The 26,735-nt window shown below is 38.6% G+C and overlaps 1 protein-coding gene across 1 annotated transcript in view; it reads left to right on the plus strand.

Annotated features, from left to right (window-relative positions):
• The window catches only part of LOC135195622 (CYFIP-related Rac1 interactor B-like), a 263,429-nt gene extending 237,212 nt beyond the window's left edge, over positions 1-26,217 (plus strand). Inside the window, exons 4-10 of the mRNA XM_064221967.1 lie at positions 10,742-10,844; positions 11,382-11,518; positions 11,903-12,106; positions 12,820-12,899; positions 14,105-14,231; positions 14,398-14,468; positions 23,027-26,217. Coding sequence (XP_064078037.1) covers positions 10,742-10,844; positions 11,382-11,518; positions 11,903-12,106; positions 12,820-12,899; positions 14,105-14,231; positions 14,398-14,468; positions 23,027-23,093 — 789 coding nt within the window. The 3' untranslated portion in view covers positions 23,094-26,217. The remainder of the gene's footprint in view (positions 1-10,741; positions 10,845-11,381; positions 11,519-11,902; positions 12,107-12,819; positions 12,900-14,104; positions 14,232-14,397; positions 14,469-23,026) is intronic.
• Positions 26,218-26,735: the final 518 nt, after the last annotated feature.

The following is a 26,735-nucleotide window of genomic DNA, read 5'->3' on the forward strand; positions in this document are numbered from 1 at the left end:
ATTCCATTGTCGTGACCTAATTCGGCTAATGGAAAGGTTCTTGTACAGATATACCTACGACTTTTGTTGAATTATTTAGCTGGTCATCTTAACGCCTTTATTTATGAAATATTCATCTTCGTGAATAGATGGTTGCGTGAGATTTCGTTTAAACAGAACATTTTCCCTCGCTGATGAAAGTTGCGTATCTGTAAGATAACTGCAGCATCCTCAATACCTCTCTCTCTCTCCTCTCTCTCTCTCTCTCTCTCTCTCTCTGAGATTCGTATCGGATTTGAAAGTTGTTGAATCTCCCATAGGTTTTTCAAATAGGGAGAGGACACAAGGGAGGAGTAGAAGTCTGTTATGAAGTAGGGATAGGGAGGATGGGGGGAGGGGCCGGGGGCCATGATATGAGGAGAGGGGAGAAGGTGCCGAGCCTGAATTAAAGGTGATGTTTCTAATAGGGAGGCCACGCGCTAACTTTAGCTTTTCATTGAGGAATAGAAGCAGTTTAACCGAGTCCTTAATTGCGCTGGACACCCGTTTTGTTGTGGCTTCTGTTGTTGCTGTTGTTGTTGCCTTCCTGTATTATAACGCTGTATGTGACCCAGATCCAGGTCTTCAAAATAACAACCCCATTTTCGTCCTCATATTTTTTTCCTCTTTATCATTATTCTTTGTGTATTTTGTCCGTTAACAAAACTGTTTCGTCTTGTGCGGTCTAGCTTAAACTTGGAATGTCAGCCCGTCAAGGATGAACCTGAGTTTTGAAATCATGAAATTAACTGAGGATTTGTTCACAAAACAAAAGCCATCTTGCATTCTGTTGGATCATCATCTTCTTGGGAGCGTTTTCACGCCAGTCAAGTGCAGGCAAAGGAAGTGAGGGGAAATTTTTGACCGAGACGGAGCTTGCTTGGTTACTGACTGACTGCAAGCCCGAACGTTTGGCAACCACTGGGCGTGTTGGTGGCGAGGCTGTTCATTGGTCGACGGCTATCACCCGACGGTCGCTCATTGGTTGGCGTGGCGGGACGACATTTCCTTATATGGCCTCGAAATGCACGTGCGTGGTTAAACATTCGCCAGACTTAGTTTCCATAGTTCTGGTGTCATTTTGATTTTGTATCGGATCATGCGAGGGCGAAGGTAATGAGCATATTTTAAAGCTAATGGCTTTTACCTGGGATCTTGCCTTTGGAAATCGAACGAATATTCATAAATAGAATCGATTTTTCCTCACTTTTAAGACGTTACAAAAGGCCCTCGACTGAGAGTGTTGAACGAATTGCAGCGACTTCGTGCCTCTAAGCATTGCTCGGCGATCACACTTTGCAATTTAGGTTCCAGACCTCCGCTGACGTAATAACACTATATGGTGTGCATCGTCTTTCGGTGTAAATGCTAATGCAGAAATGGTGATTTTGGAAAGAACTTTTCTCATTCATGTGACATTCCCGTACTCCTTACAGTGCTACGGGGAATATTAAACTGCTACTCTAGATCGTTTTTGTTACAGAAGAACCCGAAGACGACCTCTTCTCGGTCAATAACCTTTGTCCACGGATAGGTTGTGTGGGTTCGTTGTCCGGAGGAGTGGGGAGAGGGGGGGGGAGGTGATGGGAGGCTGTACGCCCACTTGGTTTTTTAGACCATTTTCGTCTGTGGTTTGGATGTTACCAAAAATAGTACATTGCTCGGTTGAAGATATCCCAAAATATGCTACTGCGTACATCGGTGACCTTTGATACTGCGACGCCATTTTGGTAAACTAATCTGCTTCCACAAAGAAGTACATGAAAACATTGGTTGTATCCGAATTTTTCAGAAACATTTAACAAACGAGACTTCGGATTTACAAGGTACATCATTGACCTTTGATGCTGCGACGCCATTTTGATAAACGAATCTGCTACCTAAAAGGAGTACATCGAAACATTGGGCGTACGAAAAAGTTTTTCCAGAATTGTTTACCAAACGAGAATTCAGAATCAAATTGGATTGCACCAGGCCTGATTATCGTGTAATTTCACCAGGCCTGGTTATCGACTAATTTCACTCGGCCTGATGATCGTGTAATTTCACCAGGCCTGGTTATCGTGTAATTTCACCAGCCCTGATTAATGACTAATTTCACCAGGCCTGATTGTCGTGTCAAGCAGAAATTATGCTTTTGGGATTAGCAAGAGCAGACAAATACGACGACAATTTTTTTTTCTTTTTATCTTTTAGGGAATTATACGATGTTGAAATAACTGAGATAGTTATGGAGTGATTTTTTTACTTCTATTTATTATTATTATTATTATTATTATTATTATTATTATTATTATTATTATTATTATTATTATCGCTTACACGGGGAGTAAGCCTACAAACTACTTTGTGGTGGGGGCGGGGCGGGTAGGAAGTTCTGTGGTAGAGCCTGAAAAGGTCCGAAAAAGATACAGTAATTTTAGGTTAGGGTATTTATGATTTATTTATTTGAATGAAAGTGTATAAAAATAATTAATGTTCTTGTTAAACAGTACAGAAAAAGTATTTCTAATAAAATATAACGTATTTACTTTAATTTTAGCTGGTGAAACAAGGTTCTATTTGACCGTAGATTTTAACACATTCTAATTTGTTTGGTGTACTAAATTTAGACTGTTTCTGTTCTAGTATTTTGTGTTTCCACTTTAACTGAGAATATTTGAACTTGCTTAATTTGTGTCCTTTTTATTGTATCCTTGTTGTTAGTATGAATAGTAGTACCAAGTGTGAGTATTAATTATGAAGACCACTTCACGTTAAGTTAGGAATATAATGTTTACACCTCATGCGTGAGGGGAAAATCTTGTACGCGTCCCGAGTAAGCTGGAGGTCTCATCACGTCGTATTATTATTATTATTATTATTATTATTATTATTATTATTATTATTATTATTATTATTTTAGTAGTAGTAGTAGTAAACACTTAGTCTCATTTCCATCACAGAACGAATTTTTGCGGAAATCTTTGTTAATTTTGTATGTCTTTGACATTTCCTGTGTCCAACAAATTACAGATGAAAGTTCCTTTAGAAGTGATTTCTTCTTCTTCTTAATAATAATAATAATTTAAGATCGTCGTATTGTTTACGTGGTAACATTACAATATTACATTATTTAAGAAGCAATACAATTCAAATCAAACTCCTTTTGTTTAAGGAAGGAAGAAGCATTAAAAATGCAATTGGGCCAATGTTCATTAAACTAACTACTATCAAGTTGTAAACGTTCATATCGTCAGTACAATGTATGAACACTTCTTCCAGGTCTTCTTAACACGTTTCTAACCTCATCATCTGGATGCTTCTGATACTTTTCTTACCAAATTCACTAATTCCTAAAATTGTTTTAACCTCCTTGAGTTTTCCGTGATAATGCTTTAACCTTTAATATCCCAGACATTATTACGCCTGTTTCGGACACATCGAACTCGGAACATGGACCTTTTTTTTATTCAGGATATATTTACTCCTTTCCTGCTCGTGTGGGAGTTCTTTTCCAAAAACTGTACCCGAGTGCTGTAAATGTCTTTAAAAAAAAATACCTGATCCAATGGCTTTCGTTTGAGTGTATTTTGCTTTTGGTTTTCGGGTCTCACGATAACAGTATCAACAATGATGCTGCTCGTTATCGAATAAGGAAAAGTACAAGGGATGAACAATGGGAATTTTAGGAAAGACAAATTCCATTTTTTAAGTGTCGGAAGGTTTTTATGTCGGAAAAGACTGGCAAACGGAAAAGCCGTCAGATTAGAGCGGCTAAGCAGAGGTCGATTTTGGTTATCTTTTGTGTCAAGTCTTTTAGAAAGTCGCTCCATTAAGTTACTGAATTTTTCAACGCAAGAATAAAGCCATTTGCATTCTTCATTTTCTCATGCATCTATAGTATAGCCACATCCTACTACTGGTTCGAGACAACGTAGAATTAGGTTAACTGGAAAGGTTCCAATAATGTTTGTGGCAAACACTAATTGTATCTAAAGAGGATCGACTAATTCACTTATATCCTTAGGATAACTGACCACCTAATAAACAACTGACAACATTTCAGAAAAGCACAATGTTTTCCCCATTTTGTCGCGTGTAGGTGGCGGTGGCACCGATCTTGACATGTTCTCAGGTCGTAAAGGTGAAATGGGAACAACGTGAGTATGTGTTCGAGTATTTCTCGTGATTTACTTTGCTAGAACATAGCATCCGGTCGTCAGATGTAATGGACGCAAGTATGGAGCCATCTTAGACCATTATTATAGACCCGAGTCTCAAAATTTTACGAATGTATCGTGAAAACAGGTGAAAGTTATGGCGTCAAAAGGAGAGTATTTGTTTTTCCTTGTTGGCCACGCTATCGTCAGTATCATCGCTGAGATGTTTTCATATGTTGACAGAAGCCCTCAAGTACCAGCTGCCAGCAGGTGTATCACTCGGCTCATGCTACGAACTTCATTCCACTTTCTCCTTCAACCTCCTTCCTTTTGAACTCAAGTTGTACCTCGAGGTACGATATAAGAGACAGTCAAGATGTGATGAGAGTGATGTGAAATCTGGAGGTTTGGCTCTCTCTCTCCTCTCTCTCTCTCTCTCTCTCTCTCTCTCTCATTAGTAAGAAATACCGGGTTCGACTTCGATCATCGGTGAGGTTTAAGCTGTGAAGGCCCTTGATAACCAGTTGTGACTTGCGTGATATGTAACGAATCGCTTACTTGGTGGTCGTTCGACTGTTATGGTTCTCGGTTATTGACTGAAGGGAGAGGACTAATAAAAACTAAGTGCGATCAACGTTTGTCAGAATATGAATGCCATCATGTAACCGAAAATGGAAGGGAGATAATCTTCTCGCCACCGAAGATAGAAAACGGAAGGGAGCTAATCTTCTCACCACCGAAGATAGAAAACGGAAATGAGATTATAATCCTCTCGCTAACGGGACTAATCATTCTCTCTCTCTCTCTCTCTCTCTCTCTCTCTCTCTCTCTCTCTCTCTCTCTCTCTCTCATTTCGGAGCGTGTCAGAGAAGGATGCTCGTCAGTTCAAGGAAATGACTTGAATGGAGGTGATAGGGTTAAGGCTTTTATGACGTTCACTTGTACGTACTTGGAGTCATGTCGTGGATGGAGCGCTGCTCATGTTGCATAATGTTCTTGTTCAGATTTTAACTTTTTCATGTCTAAATCTCTCCATCTGTGTATCGCACCTGTTGGGGGATATGTATGTGTGGGTGTGTGTATATATATGATAATATATATACACGTATATATATATGTATATATGTGTGTATAAATATATACATATATATTAATAATATATATATAGTATAAATATATAATATATATATATATATTATATAATGCTTAAAAAACCACCGATGACCTAGGAACTTCATTATATAAGCCAATACATGGAAATCCTTACCGAGCGATTTCGCCTTTGTTGAGGCAATGTTGATGAGGGCCCCCCCCCCCCCCCCCGCCATATATAGATATATATATATATATATATATATATATAGATATATATATATATATATAATTATTAATTTATGTATGTATTGTGTTTGTAAGTAAATTCTATATCTTTTTTTTTCCATTGAGAGAGTTAGCTGTAAGCATTTGGTCGTTCAGCCCATCTTGGACTGCTCCCCAGTCTTCGTACAGTTTTTAAAATCTTTTTGTCGCCCAGTGTTTTTCAAGCCAAAACTTTGCCATGAAACTCTGTTCCTCTCGTTCCTTTAGGTTTTATAGTTTCTCTCTCTCTCTCTCTCTCTCTCTCTCTCTCTCTCTATCTCTCGCTCTCTCTCTCCTCTCTCTCTCTCTCTCTCTCTCTCTCTCTCTCCAGCGTAGCACGCGCAGCATCTGCAACCGACGCCAAATATTGTTACTGGGGTTAAGCGAGGGAAAGTAGCTTTGATAAGGTAATTCGCTTTTTCAACCGTCTCTAATACTAGTAATAGGATGACGTTCTTGCCTAAGGACCCACGAGACGTGGGAACATAACTAGATCTATATTCCAACCCCTGCTTCCCCCTGCCCCTTCTCCTCCCTTGCAGTTTATTAAGGGCTCTGTTTTGCCGAGTGTTGAGCAACAAAAGGACGGTCGTTGTATTGTTATCACACTTTGAGGGGACTGTTGACAGGTTGGCCCTGGACATGGCACATTTTTGTTTCGTGTGTATGTGTGAGGGGTTTTCATACTGAGGTTGTCTGTGAGAATTCACGTATATTAAAGCTTTTGCTTCGGAATTGAAGCTGGCAGCGAGCGATGATTTACCCTTGCGCCTGTGTCTTCGTGTCCGCTGTGTTTTAACAAAATTCTCAATAGCACGTGTGTTGATTTGAATAATAATTTAGGGAGAAGTCCATAGGTTACCTTCTCCAGTTGATTAACATTTGGTGATTATCTCTAAGGTCTTGGCGGTTTGTCGTGGCAAATCCACTTGTCCATTATGAAGTGTAGAGAGTTTCTCGATTAAAATACCTAAGCAATCTCTGCATGCATAACGGGGGTATGCTCTCAAATTAGTGGTCTGCTCTGGTCAATTGCGGTACTATAATTTAACATTGATGTTCGTAAGAGCTGCTAAGGACGATTAAGGGCTTCCAAAAGTCCTGTTTCGTAACATTTTTTTTTCTGTCCTCCGGAAAGAAGTGAAGAACAGTAGACTTTAGATATTGAGATTTACATGATATTGAATTTATTCAAGTAAAAAGCTCTGTACGTCGTGCATAACTTTGCATAAAAGTGACTCTTTCTTTTGGTGTTACCTGACGTGTTCACGCAACCGCATTATGTACGTTCTTCGATTTACGTTTTCGTTTCTTTTCACCCAGAAATGTTGTAGAATCTGATTTGTGGCAGACGCGGTGCTTCCATATTCACTCATTCTTTTATTTAATCGACTCGGGCCTTTTGAAAATAATGCCATGTAAATGGGATGTGGGGGTCTTCATTCCCGAAGACTTTTGTATGGTAATATTAGATGGGGACTGGCGCATGAGGTATGAATAGGATTAGTTTCGAAGAGGTAATAATTGGCTGAGACCTGGAGCTTTTGCGTCCCATAGAATTGTTCATCCATATTTCTCTATTACAGGAGTAAAATCTTTTGATTTTGAAATTGTTTAATTATGTAACGGGAATTCTTTTGGAGTACATCCGAGACCACCCCTCTCTCTCTCTCTCTCTCTCTCTCTCTCTCTCTCTCTCTCGTATGTTAGCATCAGGACGAGGATCGTATATTTCATCTAAAAAAATTTTATCCCTTTGGGAGCGTTCTCCTCGATGTCATCAACTTTTTTTCAGTTACATGTGTACCGAGCTCTTTCCAGTCAATTCTATCTTGTTCACTTTGACTGAATTCGTTGTTTCAGCTTGAGCACTTTGGCAGAATTCATCTCTGGTCTTCATGAACTGAATTGAATATAGAATTTAGGCCAAAGGCCAAGCGCTGGGACCTTTTGAGGTCATTCGGCGCTGACACAGAAATTGACAGGAAAAGGTTTGAAAGTTGTATCAGGAGGAAAACCCTTCAGTTGCACTATGAATCAAGTGTTAAGAGAGGGTGGGAAGTAGGATGGAAGAAAGAGAATATGAATGGAGGTAACAAGGACGAAAGGTTTTACAGCTAGGGGCCGAAGGCACGCTACAAAGAAGCTTAAATAATGCCCACCGTTCACCGCATGAGGTGCACTGACGGCACTACCTCCCTACGAGGCAGGCTTTTTTTAGTTTTTTTTTCAGGATTTTTGTGTTAATGCTACTTCTCCATTTACTGCCTCTCTAACCCACTGTACCTTTCATCTTCCCACATGCCCAAGCCATGCTAGGTTTGAGTTTATCAGAAAATGTATATTGAATTGTTTACTATAGAACTAATAAAAGCGTTAAATTGGAAAACATTGCGCTTTATATTTTAACATAACTTCATGATTTAAATCCAGTTAGAGAAATTTTACATTTGCACTGATGCAATTTTATCCAGGCTTTACATTATCGTATTTTTATCATCATTGTGGATCCTAGTGCTGTAGAATTTTGCTCTCAATTTTCGTGTTTTCTTTTCTTAGTCTTTTTTTTCCATTCCGTTTGTTTCTTGATTTTGAAATATCCCGAAGTTGTGATTACTTTTATTTTAAGAAGTATTGACTTAAAATCGAGGATTGAACATCGAAATGAAACAAGTAAAAAGCGCGCCGAAGAACCGTTTTCAGTACAACCGCTACAGCGTATAATCAAGACCACCGGAAATAGATCTATCTTTTGGTGGTCTCGGTATAATGTTGTATGAGCCCCGGCCCATGAAAATTTAACCACGGTCCGGTGGTGGCCTGTCCTATATCGTTGCCAAGCGCACCATTATGGCTATCTTTAACCTAAAATAAGATAAAAACTACTTAGGTTAGAGGACTGCAATTAGGCATGTTTGATGATTGGAGGGTTGATGATCAGCATATTCTAAATTGCAGCCCCCTAACCTCTGTAGTTTTTAAGATGTAAGGGCGGACAGAAGAACTGCGGACGGACAGACAAAGCCGGCACAACAGTTTTCTTTTACAGAAAACTAAAAGAGGTTATATATGGGAAGATGATTTTGTCAATATATAATCTTGAATTACGCATATCATGTGTTAAATGTCCCCTTGCATAGCGGTCGGTGGTTAAAAGCAGCGGCCTCAGTCTCGCACACTTTTATTAACGCAATGACTTTTGTGAAATGGTTGAACTTGAGTAATATTTAGCCCAAAGCTGCCTGTTGTGTGTTATTTATTGCCATAATTGAAGACTTCATCATATAATTTTCACATGCTAGGGACTGAAGGTTGGATGGGATTAGTTTCTCTCTCTCTCTCTCTCTCTCTCTCTCTCTCTCTCTCTCTCTCTCTCTCTCTCTCTCCATACACTTTTGTTAACCCAGCGACTTTTGAGACCGTAGTTAAATTTCAGTAAAGTGTAATATTTAGCACAAAGCTAGCTTTAGTGTACTGTTTATCGTAATAATGGCAATCTTCTTGTTACCACGAATTTATTTATATGCCAAAGACTAAGAGTAGGATAAGATTTCTCTCTCTCTCTCTCTCTCTCTCTCTCTCTCTCTCTCTCTCTCTCTCTCTCTCTCTCTCTCTCTCTCTTTCTTGCATTATTCTTTCTTTTATAGGAGGGAGAGGGAGATCAAAGGATCGAGTTAACGAATATTTATAGAACTTTGTTTCAATCATAGGACAATTTATTTCTTGAACTGGGGTTGAAAGGACTCGAGGTCAGTGGAAAATCGTGCGCGTAGATCAAGGGAAATGGGTTCGAGATTAAGGCCGTAAAGGCGTTGGATCAGAGTCAAAAGGACGATAGGCTAGGGTAAAAGGACAGAGAATCAGGGTAAAAGGAACGCCATACTTGGTAAAAAGATCCGTCAGATCTGGGTAAAATGAACGGTGGGTGTTCATGTAAAGGGATGTATCATTTGACCAAAGGGGACGTTTAATCGAGATACTAAATACATGACATCAGGGCAAACACGACTAAAGGCCTGAAAAGAAAACTTGGGTTATCGTGGTGGAAACGACAAAATGTAGGAAAAGACCAAACGACTACGTAAAGGTCAGGAAAAAATATTATTAGTACAACGCGAATAAAGGTCGGGAAAAAACCACGTTATCATGACAAAAGCGAATAAGGGTTTGAAAAAATATGTTGTCCGGATAAAAACGATTAAAGTTCAGGATAAAAAAAAAATTACGTGCTTAGGGTTAAAAAAAACTACTAAAGTCAGGGGAGGAAATAAAACCTTTTCAGGTGCAAAAACGACTACAATTCCTGGGAAAACTACTTAAGGTGTGACCAAAAAGCCTTACGATATCAGGGATAAACGACTACTACAGGTCGTGGTAACAAGCCTTACGATAATAGGGATAAAACGAATAAATGGCAAGATAAAGAAAAAAAGAAAAAAAAACGACTATATTGGGAGCAAAAAACGTCTGGAGGTTTGAGTAAAAGCAAGAAATAAGTGACATTGTTAAACTAGATATACAAGTCTCGGCTGCATAATAATGTTTTTACGAGATTGCTGTTGTTACAATGTTTCAAGTAGGTGACAGTTGTTTTCCTTTTATATTATATATATATATATATATATATATATATATATATATATATATATATATATATATATATATATATATGTATATATATATGTATATTATATGTTATATATATATATATATGTATATATATATGTATATATATATATATATATATATATATATGTATATATATATGTATATATATATGTATATATATATGTATATATATATATATATATATATATATATATATATATATATATATATATATATCTTACACCCCTCTGAACTTTGTTAGAACTAATCGTAATTTGTTTACTTCCTAATTAAGATTTAGGAAGATAATTAGAACTAACGCTATATTTAGTAATGACGGGAAATACATTCGTGTAAATTATCTGGTAAAAACAAATGCCTAACATCACAAACATGTTACACAACACACGCCCACGCGCATACACTTTTCCTCGCTGAACGTTTCAATTCCCATCGCATCCTGTTCATACCGAGAAATGGGCCCTACGGGTTTCCCTCCGTCAGGTAAGTTTTCAGTAGCAAATGAGGTTGTCACTTTGACTCCATCCGAATCAGAGAGGGCCATTCTTATTTCCCCTATTTTTCTCTCTCTCCCTGTCCACGAACGACGCCAGGCTATTAGTGATTCCGGCGACGAGCACCAGAGGCGAGCCCGCGAGACCGTCCTACCTCTCGTTCAGAAACTCAAACAGTTCTATCTCTTCTCCAACGATATAGGTAAGGCAGGAATCGATGATTGGGGGCGTGCACCCCTTTTCCGTTTCCATTGTTGTTTACTGGGGATTGCCTTGGAATTCGTAATTTTCGAATGTAGTGATATCTAGTATGACGTTTTAATTGGTGTATTTAATTTTATACAAAAACTTTCATTTTGTATAGTATTTTGATGGAGATTATCCTGTAAAGATGGTGTTGAAATATGTTATCTGGTCATACGTTTTAAGATAATCTGGATTAAAATGAAATAGGTGAGGGATAGTTAAATATTTAGCCCTTTTACGGCAAACAGTCATAATAAAGAATAATGTTGAATTACGGCAGCATTTAAAATCGCATTTTAGTATGTAACTCTTATGTGGTTGCCTTAAAAGATAATGTTGAAATTCAGTGACATTTAATTTGACATTATTGTAGTTTGTATAAAGTGAATGATAAATTAAGGATTTTGGGATGAATATTAAATCAAGGTTATTATGTTGAACAGTAATATCAGTATTATTTTGATGGATGTTAATATATTTTTTTCATTTTCAGAGGCCATAGTGCCGAGAATCTTGGCAGAATTATGTGGTCCAGAGCTAACGCCCACCCAGCACTTAGAAACCCAGCAGGCCCTCGTCAAACAGTTTGCCGAGATATTGGAGTTCACCTTGAAATTTGATGAGCTCAAGGTGAGGCCTTTTTCTTTTATGGCCGTCTGTGGAGATAGATTTTCAATTTATTTTTCAATGCCTTTCTTATATCTCCGCCACTCTTGTTGGGAGGAGCTTATTCTTTCGCCTTGTCAGTTTTAGTTTGTTTGTTAACAAAGGATAGCGAGAGTGGATGAGCATTTATTTGATAAAGCCTTGCGAAACCGTATTTGGTTCATCCCTTTCTCTTGAATCCTTGATCCGCTTCTGGTGGAAATTAATGTAGCTTTCGGCAGCCTTTCTTAAGCAAAAATAACAGTAAAAACGATAATTTTTATTTATAAACTGAAAAAAATGAGAAGAAGCAACAACTCATCATTTTTAGACCAAAGGAATGTAAAGCAGTAACTTTTTTTTCAACAGATGACGACCCCGGCTATTCAGAATGACTTCAGTTACTATCGTCGTACCGTCACGAGATCCAGGATGGAAATGAATGGGTCTGACGGCTGGGAGGAGAACGTCAACATCGACCACCAGCTTGCCAACAAAATGAGTCTCTTCTACGCAAATTCCACGCCCATGCTCAAAGTACTGAGCAAGGCGACGTCCACGTTTGTTGCCGAGGTTGGTCCTGGAATGGTTTCAGTTTTTGCTTGGTGGATTTCTGAGTAGCATAAGTCAGAATGGTAATGGCCCTCCTGAAGATTTGAATAGTTACTCATTAGATCCTATTCAAGATCTACATAGATACTCTTTAGATTCTCAAGTTCTAAATATAGATACTCTTTAGATCATCCTCAAGATCTAAATAGTTTTCACATCTTATGCCAGAGGTTCATTGTCATGACTTGATGAGATAGTTTAATTACAGGATAATCACCAAAATGAAATTTAATGTTAATTCCTTTAGCATTTAGAATGATTTGACCATTAGGGAGCTGCTCAATCATTGATTAACAACTGAATGACAGGTGTTGCATGCAAGGAATATAATATGAATTGGATGCTTTACTTAGCTGAGGAGGATTGTAAATCCATCTTTTTATTGAATTATCAAACAATTAAGAAAAAAGTGCATATTCCTATCTATGATTGACAAATTGAGGTAGAAGGAAAAAATTGCTTAATTCAATGCATTAAAATGCCACTCGTATTTTAATGGTTATTGAGTACTCTTATCACTCCAACGTAGGTGTCGTACTATGCAAGAAAATTTTAATAGGTCAGTTTCTCAGAGAGTGATGGTACAGGGTTAGTGTGGTTTTCCAATATTTATGCTGATAATTGGTCTGTAAGAGTGTGAATATATTCTTCAATGAAAATCTTTTCTGTTACAGCACAAAGAAATACCCCTAGAAAATACAACAGAGACGCTTGGCACCATGGCTAAAGTCTGCCAAAGAATGTTAGAAAATCCGTAAGTAATAATTATCATTCAGTTATGGATAAGGTTTAGAGAGTTGATAAAATTTGGTGTAAAACTTTCACACAGCTAATTAATCATTTAAAATTCTCAATCAATTGAATACAGATAATTAATTTTAAAGAATTTAAAAACCATCTGTTTTAAAAAAGTGCATTTCACTATATAGAAAAGTATCTTAATTCAGTTTTGATACTAAATTAAGATAGGAATGCATTGTTAACCACAGATATTTGCATGTCATTTGTAACATGAATTTGGAATATAGTTTTGCTTCAGGTTTTCTTTATAATGTAACTCCACTGTGTTAATATTTATTCAGGCAGCAAGACAGAAATAAGCTTTATTTTTAGCTAGTAGAATCTAGTGGACGGTCTTGAGTTTGGTTTAGAAAAGGATCAGGTACTCACTAGGTATCCTTGGTGAGAAATATGGTAATTAACTGCAAGTCATGTACCTTCCTGAAGCTCAATCCAAGATATATAATTTTGCATACTTGGCATATGTCGGGGCCAATGCTAAGAGAGGCTGACCCTGGTCTGGTTCACAGCAAGTCTAAAAATGTTCGGTTAAATACTCGGAAACACACTCATAGATATTTTTTATGTAAAAAATCTGGTTTCTTGATTTCCTCTAACTGTACTGTGAAGTCTTGAAAAAAAGATCTCTGGAAACTTGCCTTTAACATTACATCCATACTCTACATTCTTCATATACACAGAAGGATGAAAGATAGTTATGTTCATTAAGATAGTTATTTAGAATTGTATCAAAATAATAATAGTTTTTAACAATTAGGCATTTTATTCTTGTGATATAAGTGTCTATATTGGTGGGAGCCAAATCTTTCATTAACAGTGAACTATAAGACACAACCTATGGTTAAAATACAGTATTACATGCAGTATCTAATCCTAATGAGAACATGGAAAATAAGGCACTGCAATTCAAAAGTAGTACTATGCATTAAACTTACCTCCTGGTATAGAGCCTGTAAGATATACAGATTCCAGAAAAAGCTTAACTGACCAAAATTGGATTGATACCACTGTAGTCATTTGACATATTTATGTATGTCACAATGGTTCATTAATCATCTTAAATGCACTTCTCTTCCTTGCTGTATTAAAAATTTCTTTTCAGAAATTAGTTGTAAAATCAGACTGTTGAACACTTATTCCATTTATTCTGTTCCTCAGAGATTTGATTGCAAGGTTCCGTCGTGAAGAAACACAACTTTTCATTCTTCGGGTCATGGTTGCGCTCATCATTCTCTATGATCATGTGCATCCTGTTGGTGCTTTTGTCAAGGCTTCCAATGTTGATGTATGCATTCTTGTATTCAGTTTTAAAAAGTTGTTTTTGCAATACCGATATTAAATTTCACACATACGTATACTGTACTAGTATGAAATAATACTAACTTTGGAAATACTAATGTTTTAGTGAATTTTATTTTGATTTTATTTAGATATAATTGGTCTTTCCACAGGTGAAGGGATGTGTTAAAGTTTTAAAGGAGCAGCCTGCCTCTAGCTCTGAAAATCTCCTTAATGCCCTTAGGTAAGTAAAATTGTACAGAAAAAGAGTTGACTGTGGAGCACATGATTTTACCACAGGACATTTGAAATTTATGTAATTTCACTTGCATCAATAAGGCACTAGCATTTCTTTTGCCCCTTAGATCTGTGTTTGTGGGTGTATCTTTGAAGTGATATGTAAGTACTACATACAAAATATACTCAAAAGTGATTTGTTTTACAATGATAGATACTTCAACTCCATACGAAAGAGTGATTATTTCTTTGTCAGAATCTTTTCAAAAGCCATTCAGTAGATGCACTTGTGTTCACTGTGACTACAAATTACTTTCAGTATTATAAGAAAACTTAAATTATGGACATTGGCTTACACAAAATATTAGAAAATGCAGTACAGTATAGATGTTAGTGCTTGTGCATTCATAACACTGTTGTCGTAGTATGTGTAGTATGTACTATATGTGATAGGGAAAAACTTAATACAGTAAGTGTTAAGCAGTAATTCAACTCCAAGAAAACCCTGGAATATGTCATGCTTCCTTAAAAAGAAATTATAAAGTAGCAATCCTCATGAATTTCAGAAGAAAAGTATAGTAGAGGGAAACATGCACAAAAGTTTAATGGCAGTGGTAAATGTACACATTGGTTTAGTATGGAAAGAACTTTTTACATTAAATGGTAACTCATGCAGCCTCAATGCAAACAATACTGTATGCAGTTAACAAGTAACGTACGTACTTAATCGCAAAACATGTAGTACAGCAATCACGGACACGTGGTTTAGGTACCGGCAGTAGTAATGAAGATTAAATGAGGGGCAATTCACAAATAATTAACCAATGCTTAATTAAGTGAACCAGTTATGTAATTCATTAGTTTGTACATTCAGTTCTTAATTTATTGTCCTCTGAAGACTCATGATTCCTTTGGTTTTTCCTGTTTCAGTACAGAACAAGTTCAGTGAATACTATAATTAAACCATAATTAAGCCACACTGTGTAAAAGGTTAAAATTAAATTGCACCATCCAAAAGATAACTTGAGAGACAAAAGCACAGGTCAAGTAAATCATTAAAGTAGAGTAAACAAATTTTTAAGTTACCCTTTATTACTTGTTTACAAAGATGTTAGAATTGTGACATTTCAAAGATTACCTAAGCTTAGTAACACATAATAGAAGTAAAAAGTTGTTCCCTTGAAAATGAAAGTAGAATTAAGGTTTAATACAGGACTAATGAAAGTTCATTTGAAAAAAACTGCAATTTAAAAATGTTTAGTGCTTTTGTTAATAATAGCATGGCCAGACTACTGTAGAGCTGCATTTATAGTTTTTAAGAGGAATTTCAAACAAATGATACAGATGTTATGGTGTAACTGAATTAGTAATGTGGATTCACTAATGACAACTATCTTATGAAAATACCAATGCGTAATTTGCTTTACATGAAAATTATCCTGCTGATTCTAACAGGTTAGACCATGCAAAAGTAGAAAAGCAGTGGATTAGATGGTACTGATTTGACCTCCTTCTGCAGTGATGCAGAGCTCAGGTTTCTTTTAAATTTAAAATTTCAAACAAATTTGATGTAGTAACGTGTTCCTTTAGTTCAAGCTTAAAAGTTATTACAATATGACATTGTTAGGGGACTTGTCAGTGCAGCATAATCTGAGCATTAAAAAAGTGGTTTGCTTTATGAAAGCCCTTTAGTCTTATTGACTAGCATTTTTAAAGAATCTGTGCAAAGCTCTCTGCAGTTGGTTGTCAACTTTTGGGGCAAAATTTTATTAGATGATGGGCAACTGATGAGGTGCATTTATTAAGATGCCAATCATTTTTCAAGAATCTTGCCAGTTATGGACTAAGTTAGAAATTCTGGTACCTAGCTGTGAACATTTTAGTTTAGATGGCTTATATGGTAAGTATGGCTTTTAACCCTTTTAAAATGTGATGACATCATCTGCTGTCCTGCAAGTGTCTGTGTGAAATTCTGATACTATCTAAAAATGACATCAGTAAAAAAATTTGGGTAACCAGCTCATTTTGATCTTTATTTTTTGTAGTTTGTAATTTTTAATAGGCTATGAGAAAGTATGTATAGTCAGCTTCTGAGTGACACTATGATCAGTATTATGTATACCATGAAAAGTATTTTTAGACCAAGCACCACAGAAAAATATTGCCATAAACATAAGTGATCACAGTGTGACTTGCCATTGACAAATTTCAGAAACCCAGGAATCTCAAAGGGTCAGAATGACCATTACCAACAAAACTAATATCCACCTCAAGTCACATGATACATACACTTATTTCACACTGAAACTTCATTCCTGTTCCTATGCAAGCAAGCTCTCAAAATAGATGCTCTACTCATGTTGTAGACTACTTGCATGTCTTGCTTTCCTTTCATTCAGTCTTCTCAGTCATGATCAAGAAATTACAGTAACATCTTGCAGTCTTATTCTACCCTCTCTTTGTGAAGCACCATCTGCAGGTAGGATTAAGAGAATTGAGAAAAGCTATTAATTTCCACCATGTCAAAACAGCATTTTTCATTTCACGATGTAAAGGCTATCATATCACATCAATACTCTTTTCTGTAACTTGAAAAGGAGGTTGGGATCTTTCCCATTCATTAAGAGCTGTAGGAAATGTCTACATGAAACCCTTTGTAGAGACCTCTAGGGCTCTCAAGATATCATTCTCAATTGCTTTTCCCTTCTACATGAATTGTTGACTCCAAAAAAATTTCTACCTCTGTTTTTCTCCTAAACCTTAGGAGTTTGTATTTCCTTCTTGTTCATATGCGAACAAACCCTCAGTCTTAACAATAGGATAATTTCTAGCGCCTAGCTGAATCCGGTTAAAAAGCAGACGAAAGCAAGGAATCTTGTGATATCTGGCAACGCATGCGTAGATCGGGTGAAGAGTGGTCAAACGCCAATCAACTACACCAGTCTTTTCTTAACCGCCTGGGCGAGAGTTGTGTTTTCCTCTCTTGGCCTTTTCCCGGTTCATTGCCCGTTTCGTTTCTCTTAGTATGTGTGTGTGTGTGCTTTTACCTGGTATTATGGCTGCTTCTGCTCCTTCTCGGCATCAGTGTATGTGCCCCAGAGTTCAAGGGTTTCCGTGTTCTCATTTTTTGGCTTCGACAGCGACGGACCCTCACATCACATGCAGTAGGTGTCGTTCGAATTTTTGTACAATTACGAATCCTTGTACGGAATGCCGGGCATGGCCTAAGGAGCAGTGGAGGAAGTTTTATGGTAAGAGGGAACATCGGAGAGTCTCCACTCTTCCTACTTGGGAGGGCTTTGCTCCTATTCCCGATGTTTCGCCTTCGGCAGTAGTCAACCCCCATAGTAGCGTTGTCCCTGTATCTCCTTCCTTTTCTTACATTGATTCGTCGATGAAAGTATCGGGAGGTCGCCAGGGTATTTTTTGTAATGTAGCCCCCTCTTCCTCGGGAGTTTTTTCGGTTCCCGAGAAGGGTGAGGTTTTTCATAATTTTCTTCTTCCAGAGTAGGAGGCGTCCAAAATGGCGGCGATTTGGAAGACGCTTGGGCTAGGGGGTACCCCGTCCTTGGGGGTTGTTTGCTAGCGCATTTTGTGGAGGCTCCCGGTCCAGCCAGGCCATCCCCCCTTCCCCCGGCCTCGTCTTCGTGGGTAGGAGCAGTCGACCATCTTGTATTGCTCCGCCAGTGTCTGTCGCCGCTTTGTATCGGAGTGACGCTGCGGCGTCAGCCCCGTTGATGACGTCACGGGGTCCATCTTTGTGTATTCCTCCGCCAGTGGCGTCTCTTTCCCCCTCACACAGAGGGGAAGCAGTGACTTCACCACCGCTAGTGACGTCACTCTCATCGATGACGTATCTCCCAGTCGCCTCTGATCCACCTCGCTTAGCCGCGACGTCATCACTGGCGCCCAGTTCGCAACATCTCCCTCCCTTGTCTTCGGATCAGTCTGAGGTCATAAGCCAGGCAGTGCTTCAGAGGCTGGATTCTGTATTGGATGTGAAGTTGGCTGCCTTATCGGTTGGGAGGACTTGTAGGAAATGCGTTGCTTCGTCCCCACCTTCCGAGGAGAGTGCACATAAGAAGCTAGTGCTGTCTTCCTCTCTCTCTTCCCCCTCTACGCCTCGTCGGCATATTAAGCATTGGAAGGCTAAGGACTTTGCCCTTCCTTCGCCGTCGAGGGAGGAGCAACGCGGACGTGTGCCCGAGAGTGCTGTGGTTTCGGGCAGTGTTAGTGGTGTGTGTTCTGCAGGGGTTGCTTCACTGCCGAATCTCAAACGTGCAACCACCCCACCCCCCACTAACGTCCTTGCACATCGCGAGCGTGTTGCAGCCTCCACTGCCCATGTACGTGATGTTAGTGCTCCTTCTTCTCCAAGGCCTATTCGTCGCTGTAAAGATCTGAAGGCGCCTGTCAAGAGGTCGAAGGTAGTGAGCACAGAGTTGGTGCAGCCGGAGTGTTTGCCTGCCTCTCTTACTGGTGCTTCTGAGAATTCGACTATAAGGGATTCTCTGTCAATCTCGAGTGCTCGAGTTTCCCCCCCATCTCACATGCGTACGGCCGGCACGCCCGTGACCATTCATGGACATCCGGAGTCACCTAGTGGTACAGTGGGTCCGTCTCGGAGGCTGACACTTGTACCCAGCTCAGATAGGTTAGTAGGGGTTTCGGACTGTTTGGCTGCTAACCCTCCTTCTCGTCGTCGGTCACCGGTGCCAGAGCAGGAGGAGGGAGACACTCAGGAGTTTCTGTCTTCCTTTTCGGAAGTTGTTGATCTCATTCGTGGGTTCAACAATTTGGAAAGTAGGACTCAGGCTCAGTCGTCTTACACTCCTCCTTGCTTGGAAGCCTTGGTGGGAGCTACTCAGGACCCCAAATCATCTCTTCAGCTGCCGTTGTCGGGGCACGTTCAGTTGGTCTTGCAGAAGGTTAACGCCTCTGTTTCTGACTGGGACGGTTCACTTCACTCTAGAGAGACTACCAAACTACTACCCACACCTCTCACAAGACATAGGAAGTACTATGCTACGAGCTCTGCGTTTTTGTTGTCACGCCACCTTAACCCAGACGTCATTCGCCTGAAGCCGGGTTTGACTTTGGAACAGGTGAGGTCAGTGGCTCTGTCCTTGTCTCCACAAGCTGCCTTAGCTTTGGAATCTACGGCAGCCTCCATGTTGCAGACGGTTTCATGGCTGGACCTCTGGTCTGTGGTGATTGCCAAGATAGCTTCTGACAGGTCCCCTGAGGGGTTGGTGAGTGCCACCTCGCCTGCCAGTCTATTGCAGTCCGGGGGCAAGGCGTTTTCTTATTTGGCTCACCTCAGTGCCAATTTATGGGCTAATCTTCTTCTGGTTAAGAGGGACGCGGCTTTGTCTAGGATGGAGAGGTCGCTCAACACCGAGTCTTTGCTAGCCTTAAGGAACGGTGATCTGTTGGAGTCGCAATTCTTGTTCCCACGGATAGATCTCGAAAATGCGATAGACCGACGCCGGGCTGACACCAAGGACCGACTGGTGCACCAAGCCGTGTCTAAATCAGTCCCGCCCTTGGAGATGTCTGGCCCCTCCTCCTCCTCCCCCGGTCCAGCAGCAGTCGAGGAGATCGTCGCCTGGTAGGCCATCGAGGACCTCGAGTTTGGCAGGGCCTTCCTGTTCGACACAGCCCAAGTCTTAAGATCTACGCCCCTTTTGCTCTCGTTCCTTTAAACCAAGGGCAGAGGTCAAGGGGGCCGTCGGTAGGTTGGGCGCCTCTCCCTCCCCTGCGCCACAGGGGTGGGGGGTGCCTGGCTGGCCATTGGGCCAAGTGGCAGAGTTACAGGGCGGAGAAGTGGGTGGTAGATGTCCTTCAGGTGGGATACCTGTTGCCATTCGACTTCTCTCCTCCTTTGTCGGACAAGCCGCAGCTCAGGAAAACGTATCCTCCAGATTCTCTGAAGTTCTTGGCTCTTCGGGAGGAAGTGCAGAAAATGCTGGACAAGGATGCGATAGAGGAAGTAGTGCGTCCGTCCCCGGGGTTTTACAGTCACATCTTCTTGGTGCCCAAGGCGTCGGGAGGATGGAGGCCTGTGATCGACTTATCTACCTTGAATCGCTTCATCAGGAAGACACGGTTCAAGATGGAGACCCCGCGCTCGGTGTTGGCAGCCGTGAGGGAAGGCGACTTCATGCTGTTGATAGACTTGAGGGATATTTCCTTGGTGCTTAAGAGCTTACCTAAGAGTCCATATGATCCCTTGCGTCGCTCATCTGACAGGAACCTGACGCTCAAGACAGTTTTCCTTTTGGCTTTGGCATCTTCCAGAAGGGTAGGAGAGCTCCACGGTCTGAGTTATGAGGTGAAGCACACCAGGGGTTGGAAGTCAGTGTCCTTCGAATTTGTCCCGGAATTCGTGGCCAAGACCCAAAATCCCTCGGTGCATGATGACAGGTTCGCTTCGTTTTCCATTCCATCACTGACTGACTTTGTGGGTGGTGATGCTCAAGAGCTTTTGTTGTGCCCTGTCCGGGCCCGCCGTTGCTATCTTAAAAGGACTCAGCACCTTAGACCAGGCTGCCGCAGACTTTTTGTTAGTACAGGCCGTACAAAGAAAGTGGTGTCTAAGAATACTATCTCTTTTTGGATATGGGAAGCCATCAGACAGGCATACTTGACTCTTGATGATTCCATCACCACGTCTGTGCAGGCTAGAACACCTGACTTTAGGGGTATTGGTCCCTCTCTGGCTTTCAAAAAGAACTTGGCTGTACATAGTGCTGAGCACTGGTACTTGGTTACGCCAGTCCACGTTCACCTCCTTCTATCCTAAGGATGTTGCCCACAGATCTATGGACACATTTTTCCTGGGTCCTGTGGTGGCTGCCCAACAGGTTGTGTGACTCATAGTTGCCCTTAACGGGGCACCTTTGTATCTTACCTAAGATGATTGTGTGGATGAGAGAATGAGTGAGTTGGCTGGTCTCCTTCTTTCTCTTGTATCTTTCCTTCTTCCTTCGGGCAGTTTAAGGAATTGACACATCATTTGCTGGACTGGTCTGATACAGGTGAGTGAGGTAGTCATACTGGTAGTGTGGTCATGCGATATACAATATCTTACCCACTATTTAGTAGCATAGGCTCCGCTCCTGGGCAAGGAGGAGTCGGGAGTACTACAAACCCTAGTTTCTCGGTTTGTTATTGGACAGTCAAAGTTTCTCTTTGGTTCCCTATACAATGGTTACCCCATATATCGTACGTCACTCAGGTTCTGAGTGGTCAGATATTAGTGTATCTAGCTTCTCAACGGGCTTCAGTCCCTCTCCAAGAACTATTTCTTTTGAGAGCTGGACTGGCGGGTAGGCCCCTAGCCGGTCTAGGATGTCTTATACCTCCCTCCAAGTATGAGTCTATCCTATTGTTAAGACAGACGGTTAATTCGCGTATGAACAAATGACAAATTTTCTAAGACAATTTGTATTTTTCATAGCTACAAACCTGAGGTCTTAACGTTATACTGCCCACCTCTAGCCACCCCTCTATTTGTTAAGTCATCCTGAGTTGGGAAAGACTGGAGTAGTTGATCGGCGTTTGACCACTCTTCACCCGATCTACGCATGCGTTGCCAGATATCGCAAGATTCCTTGCTTTCATCTGCTTTTTGACTGGATCCAGCTAGGCACTAGAAATTATCCTATTGTTAAGACCTCAGGTTTGTAGCTATGAAAAATACAGTCTTAGAAAATTTGTCATTTTTCATTGATATCCCAGTCTGTACGTACTTGAGTCTCGGGTAAGAAGAAAATCAAATATGCTGTAGTCCATCCTATTACTGGTTCTTACTTTAGTCAGTCAAGATCACAAAGTTTTTTTGTCCTATGTCTTCTCTAATGCTGGAAGCTACTTGGGGAATATCACTAACTTTAATATTTACATCTCCACCAAACAAGATTTCAGTGTCCAAGGGCAATTGTTTCTTTCCTCTTTAGGAATGGTTTCCATAAAGTTTACCAGCCATTGTTGCAGGAATAAAATCTGGTTATGCTAAATTAATATAAGGTAGCTTTACCCAGACAAATGAGGCACCTTCTAAGGTCCAAAGAACTGGACATCATCTACATAAGATGGGAGTGAAGAAGTAGATGAAAAGGAGATGAATATCAATGCAGATGGGGCTGAAGTATCACTACAAAAGACTGTTGTTATTGTCAGAAGTTGATTGCATTTGTGAATGAAGCTAGAGATAAATTTCCAACATTCTTCAGCTGTCATGTGCAGAGGAGGTATCCTACTGATCTCTGGTCTTCATACTGTTGTTGCACCTTTGTGAAACTTATAGCAAGGTAGTGTCCATCAGAAATGCACTTTAGATAAGATTGTTCAATTCCTGTAGAAAATGACTAATGGTTTTCAGTAATTTCATCAGGTGATTTTTAAGCATTTGCCAATTATGCTGTATCGTAAAGTTTTATCTTCTGTTACTGTATTCTGTAGTTACTAATGGCAGATGTACCACTTTGTGGTCATGTAGTTTGTTTATTTTCATACAGCAATTGCTAAGTGAAATCTAAATTATTCAATTTGTTTCAACAGGTACACGACCATGCATCTGAATGATGATAATACACCAAAGCAAATAAAGACTTTGCTCTCAGTTTAACACAATAAGCATTATGTAGAAGAAAACTTTCGGACTGAAAAATGGACTTCAATTTGCAGTGAATGAGGAGTGGGCTTCAAATTGCAGTAGCTATTTGAACATTTCATCATGTGATTCATACCTCTTACCCTTAAATGTATGCTGTGTTTTGCTATTTAAGTATGTGTGTAAGTATGTGTGTGTGATAAAGACAGTAAAGGAGCCCTCTGTATATAAGTCAGGTTGGGTGCATATAAAATGAAATGCATATTGTTTTTATATAGGAGTGACCCTAATGGGTTTGCTGAAATCTGAGTATTCATCCATTTAGTAGGCTACTTGGCAATTGACTTAAGATTTTTACTGAGGAATCTGATAAATGTTGTTAAAGGATGGAAAGGATCCAATACAACATGCATGTGGCCTAAGCTATAGTTATTCAATTGAGAGTAGATCTCTTTTATAAGAATCGAAGTCATTATCTATCAAGTTTATCTTCTCACATTTGTTCAGACAGAACAGTGATATTTTCTTTCAAATTGTGTAATGTTACTGTTGAGGCAATCAAATATAAAAGAAGCTCCCCAGATCCGTTCATTTTCATGATAATCATTTTATTAGTATTTAATGAAAATACTGTAGTAGCAATGATGTAACTGACAGAGTTTTGGACAATATCCTCACAGTTTAAGTTGAAAACCTCTGTCATTATTATGAAGTAGCATCAAGAGACCTTGGAAGTATACAATAGTAATTTTTATATTTGCCTGGTAATACCCAGCCCAAAATTTGAACTTAAAATCGGCAAGATGTCAATGGTCATGTTCATATTTGAGAATGTTTTTTTTTTTTTTTTTTTTTCTTTTTTTAGTACTTCAGTGCAACTTGATAATACATACTCACAGACTTGCATCACTGAAGTTTATTTTATGCAATTTTTTAAATTTGAATTTGGATAACTGATTATTAGCGATTGATTCTCATCTCTGCCTCATCATTTTGTATTAAGGTGTTCAAATTTTAAAAAAATGTATGTATATTAAAAATTTGACTTTGTCTTCTAGATGCAAATTCCATATTGGATATTATAGTGTTGCAAAATAGAGAATTGAAAGTAGTATGTAATAATGTGTATTTTGAGTTGTAAATTTCTTTAAATTTCCATATTTATACTTTTGCACTGTTGTTGGTTCGAAGGTGATTTTTACTTCCCTGTTTTGTATTTTTGCCTCATTTTTCAATATCTCACAAAACTTAGAGTTCCCAATTTTATTTTTATTTTATTAAAGTACACCAAATTATTTGGTAGGTAATGGACGAAGTGAATCACTAAAAATGATACGTACTGTACAGTATGAACAGGATTTGATATTAGTAAATTGTGGTATCAGTACACCCGTTATTAACGAGTGATTGTACTGTATTGAGATCAGTTATTTAGGTAGACTCTACAGTATTTCTAAATTTAAGAAAGTGTTTGCTTTGTGAACAAAGTAACTGTGTACTCCTAGTGTATGTTGGTTTCAAGGATATTTTTAATTATGTCAGAGGTTACCATCATTACACAGTGTTCAGACAGTGTCACATAAGCACATTTTCCATCTTCACATCTGCAAATTTTGCACCATGTAGCCAGTATATTTTTCAGTATTGGTTCATAACTGAAGTCATACAAGTTCAGTGAAGTTGATGTCACTTGAACATGTGACATCACATTAAGTCTTTGTGGCTGAAGATTATTAATATGGTCCATTCATAATGATTTAGTTTTTATTGAATTTGGTTTTATTTTCTTACCTGTGGTGCAAGACAAACTTGATTAAGTTTTGTTTCTTCTCAGTACTTTCTAAGTTAGTTCAACAATGAAGTCTCTCCATACAGTTGCAAAATTCAGTTTAGAGATGTCTGTCATTCAAGATATTTGATTTTATTGTGTGTTTAATTCCTATTATGTCATGCATTGGTGATATCTCTATTCTGTAGCATATATCTAAAATTATTGGCTGCCACAGTACAAATTACTACCATTACCATTTACTTTATTTCAGTACCATTTAAATTTTATCATAAGTTAATTATCAGTACATAATATGATTCCTGTGCAGGGTGGTCTGTAATGCACTGCATCATATATACTGTGTATATAGCTTAGAATACAGTTTCATATCAGTGAAAGATAGTCAAGCCACAGGGAATTTGATATAATGGGCAGTTACAGATAGGATTTTGTTGATAAATGGTAATCAGGGGACTAATTCGACAGTGCTAGTTATTGCAACTATATTTTTAATGTCCCATTTATAACATGGCATTTTCTTACAAGATTTGAGTATAATAAGTGATTTTTTTCCTCAAAGGTAAACTTCTAGAATGTTTTCAGTTAAATTTTTGAGAATCTAGATTTATTTAAATGATGGGAATTACTCTCTTGTAAATATATAAGTAGATAAATTTAACCATTACAACGATATATTAGTGTATTCATATGATTGATATGTTCTGTCAACATTCAGCAGTAATAGCATAGTATCTTCTTCACTGATTCAGTTTCAAGACGTTGCTTTAGAGTCAGTAACTTCAAATCAACAGTCAAACACAAGTACAAACATATCAGATATTCTTTTAACTGTACAAATGTATAGTTAACTTTTGCAACAGAGTATGAGTGCAGACCTGCCAGGGAAAACGAGCTTTCTAACCATCGTTATTATCTCTAATGTTCCATACAAAATATTATGACCACATGTGTTGGTAGCCAGAAAAATCAAGATCTGGTGATGGAAAGTAATATTTTACAAAGTGATTTTTTTTTTCAATTAACCTAATTTTGTTAGGTAAGAAGATGCTCAAAAAGAAAATGTAAAATGTACTTCAGTCATTTGTTCAAATGTATGCACTATCATATTTTATTTTGGACAATGCCTGGAGGGTTATTTTGTGAGAGTAAACTGCTCTTCTGATAATGCTGTTTCTCATCACAAAGGAAATTTGCATTTATGACCAAGAGTATAAGGGTGCATATACTTTAATGTAGTAATTCAATGCAGTAATTTGATGCAGTTATTCATAGTACTGTAAATGAAATTTGTCTACTTACTGACAGTTATATTTTGGTCAGCTATAGGAAAGTTGCAGATCTTGACTCACTTGTTATGTAGTTGAAAATGGGTCAGCGACTGGCTCACCTGCAATATTATGTAATCACTGAGTAAATCAACCAAGTCTCCTCTTGACTTTCAAGTTCAACTATCTGTCTTGAATTAGTCCACAATTTCAGATATTTTGTAACTTCCAAAGGAAATCAATGAAAAAAGTTGGAGCAAATTTTATTCTTCACCCCATGTACATAAGTAATAAGAAGTGGATAGTAAAGTAGTTTATAGATCCTGTTTGTGTTAGTAGATTACATTTTGTATCTGTATTTGAACAGTGTGGATTTAGCTCTCTTAGTACAGCTGTAGGATTTATTTTGGTCATATTGTTTGCCGTGTTAATTTGAAATGGTACATAATTTGCATTTCTGTTTTTTATTATCGAGGCATTTGGTCATCGGTTTTAATATATTTCCCATTATAGTTCATGTTCTAGGAAATTTTTTATCATTTATTGCATTTTTAGGTAATATTTTTATCTATAATGTGCATTTTGATTTCACTTTGAAAC

The sequence above is a fragment of the Macrobrachium nipponense genome, chromosome 16 (genome assembly GCF_015104395.2).
Source record: "Macrobrachium nipponense isolate FS-2020 chromosome 16, ASM1510439v2, whole genome shotgun sequence".
Taxonomy (NCBI): Eukaryota; Metazoa; Arthropoda; class Malacostraca; order Decapoda; family Palaemonidae; genus Macrobrachium; species Macrobrachium nipponense.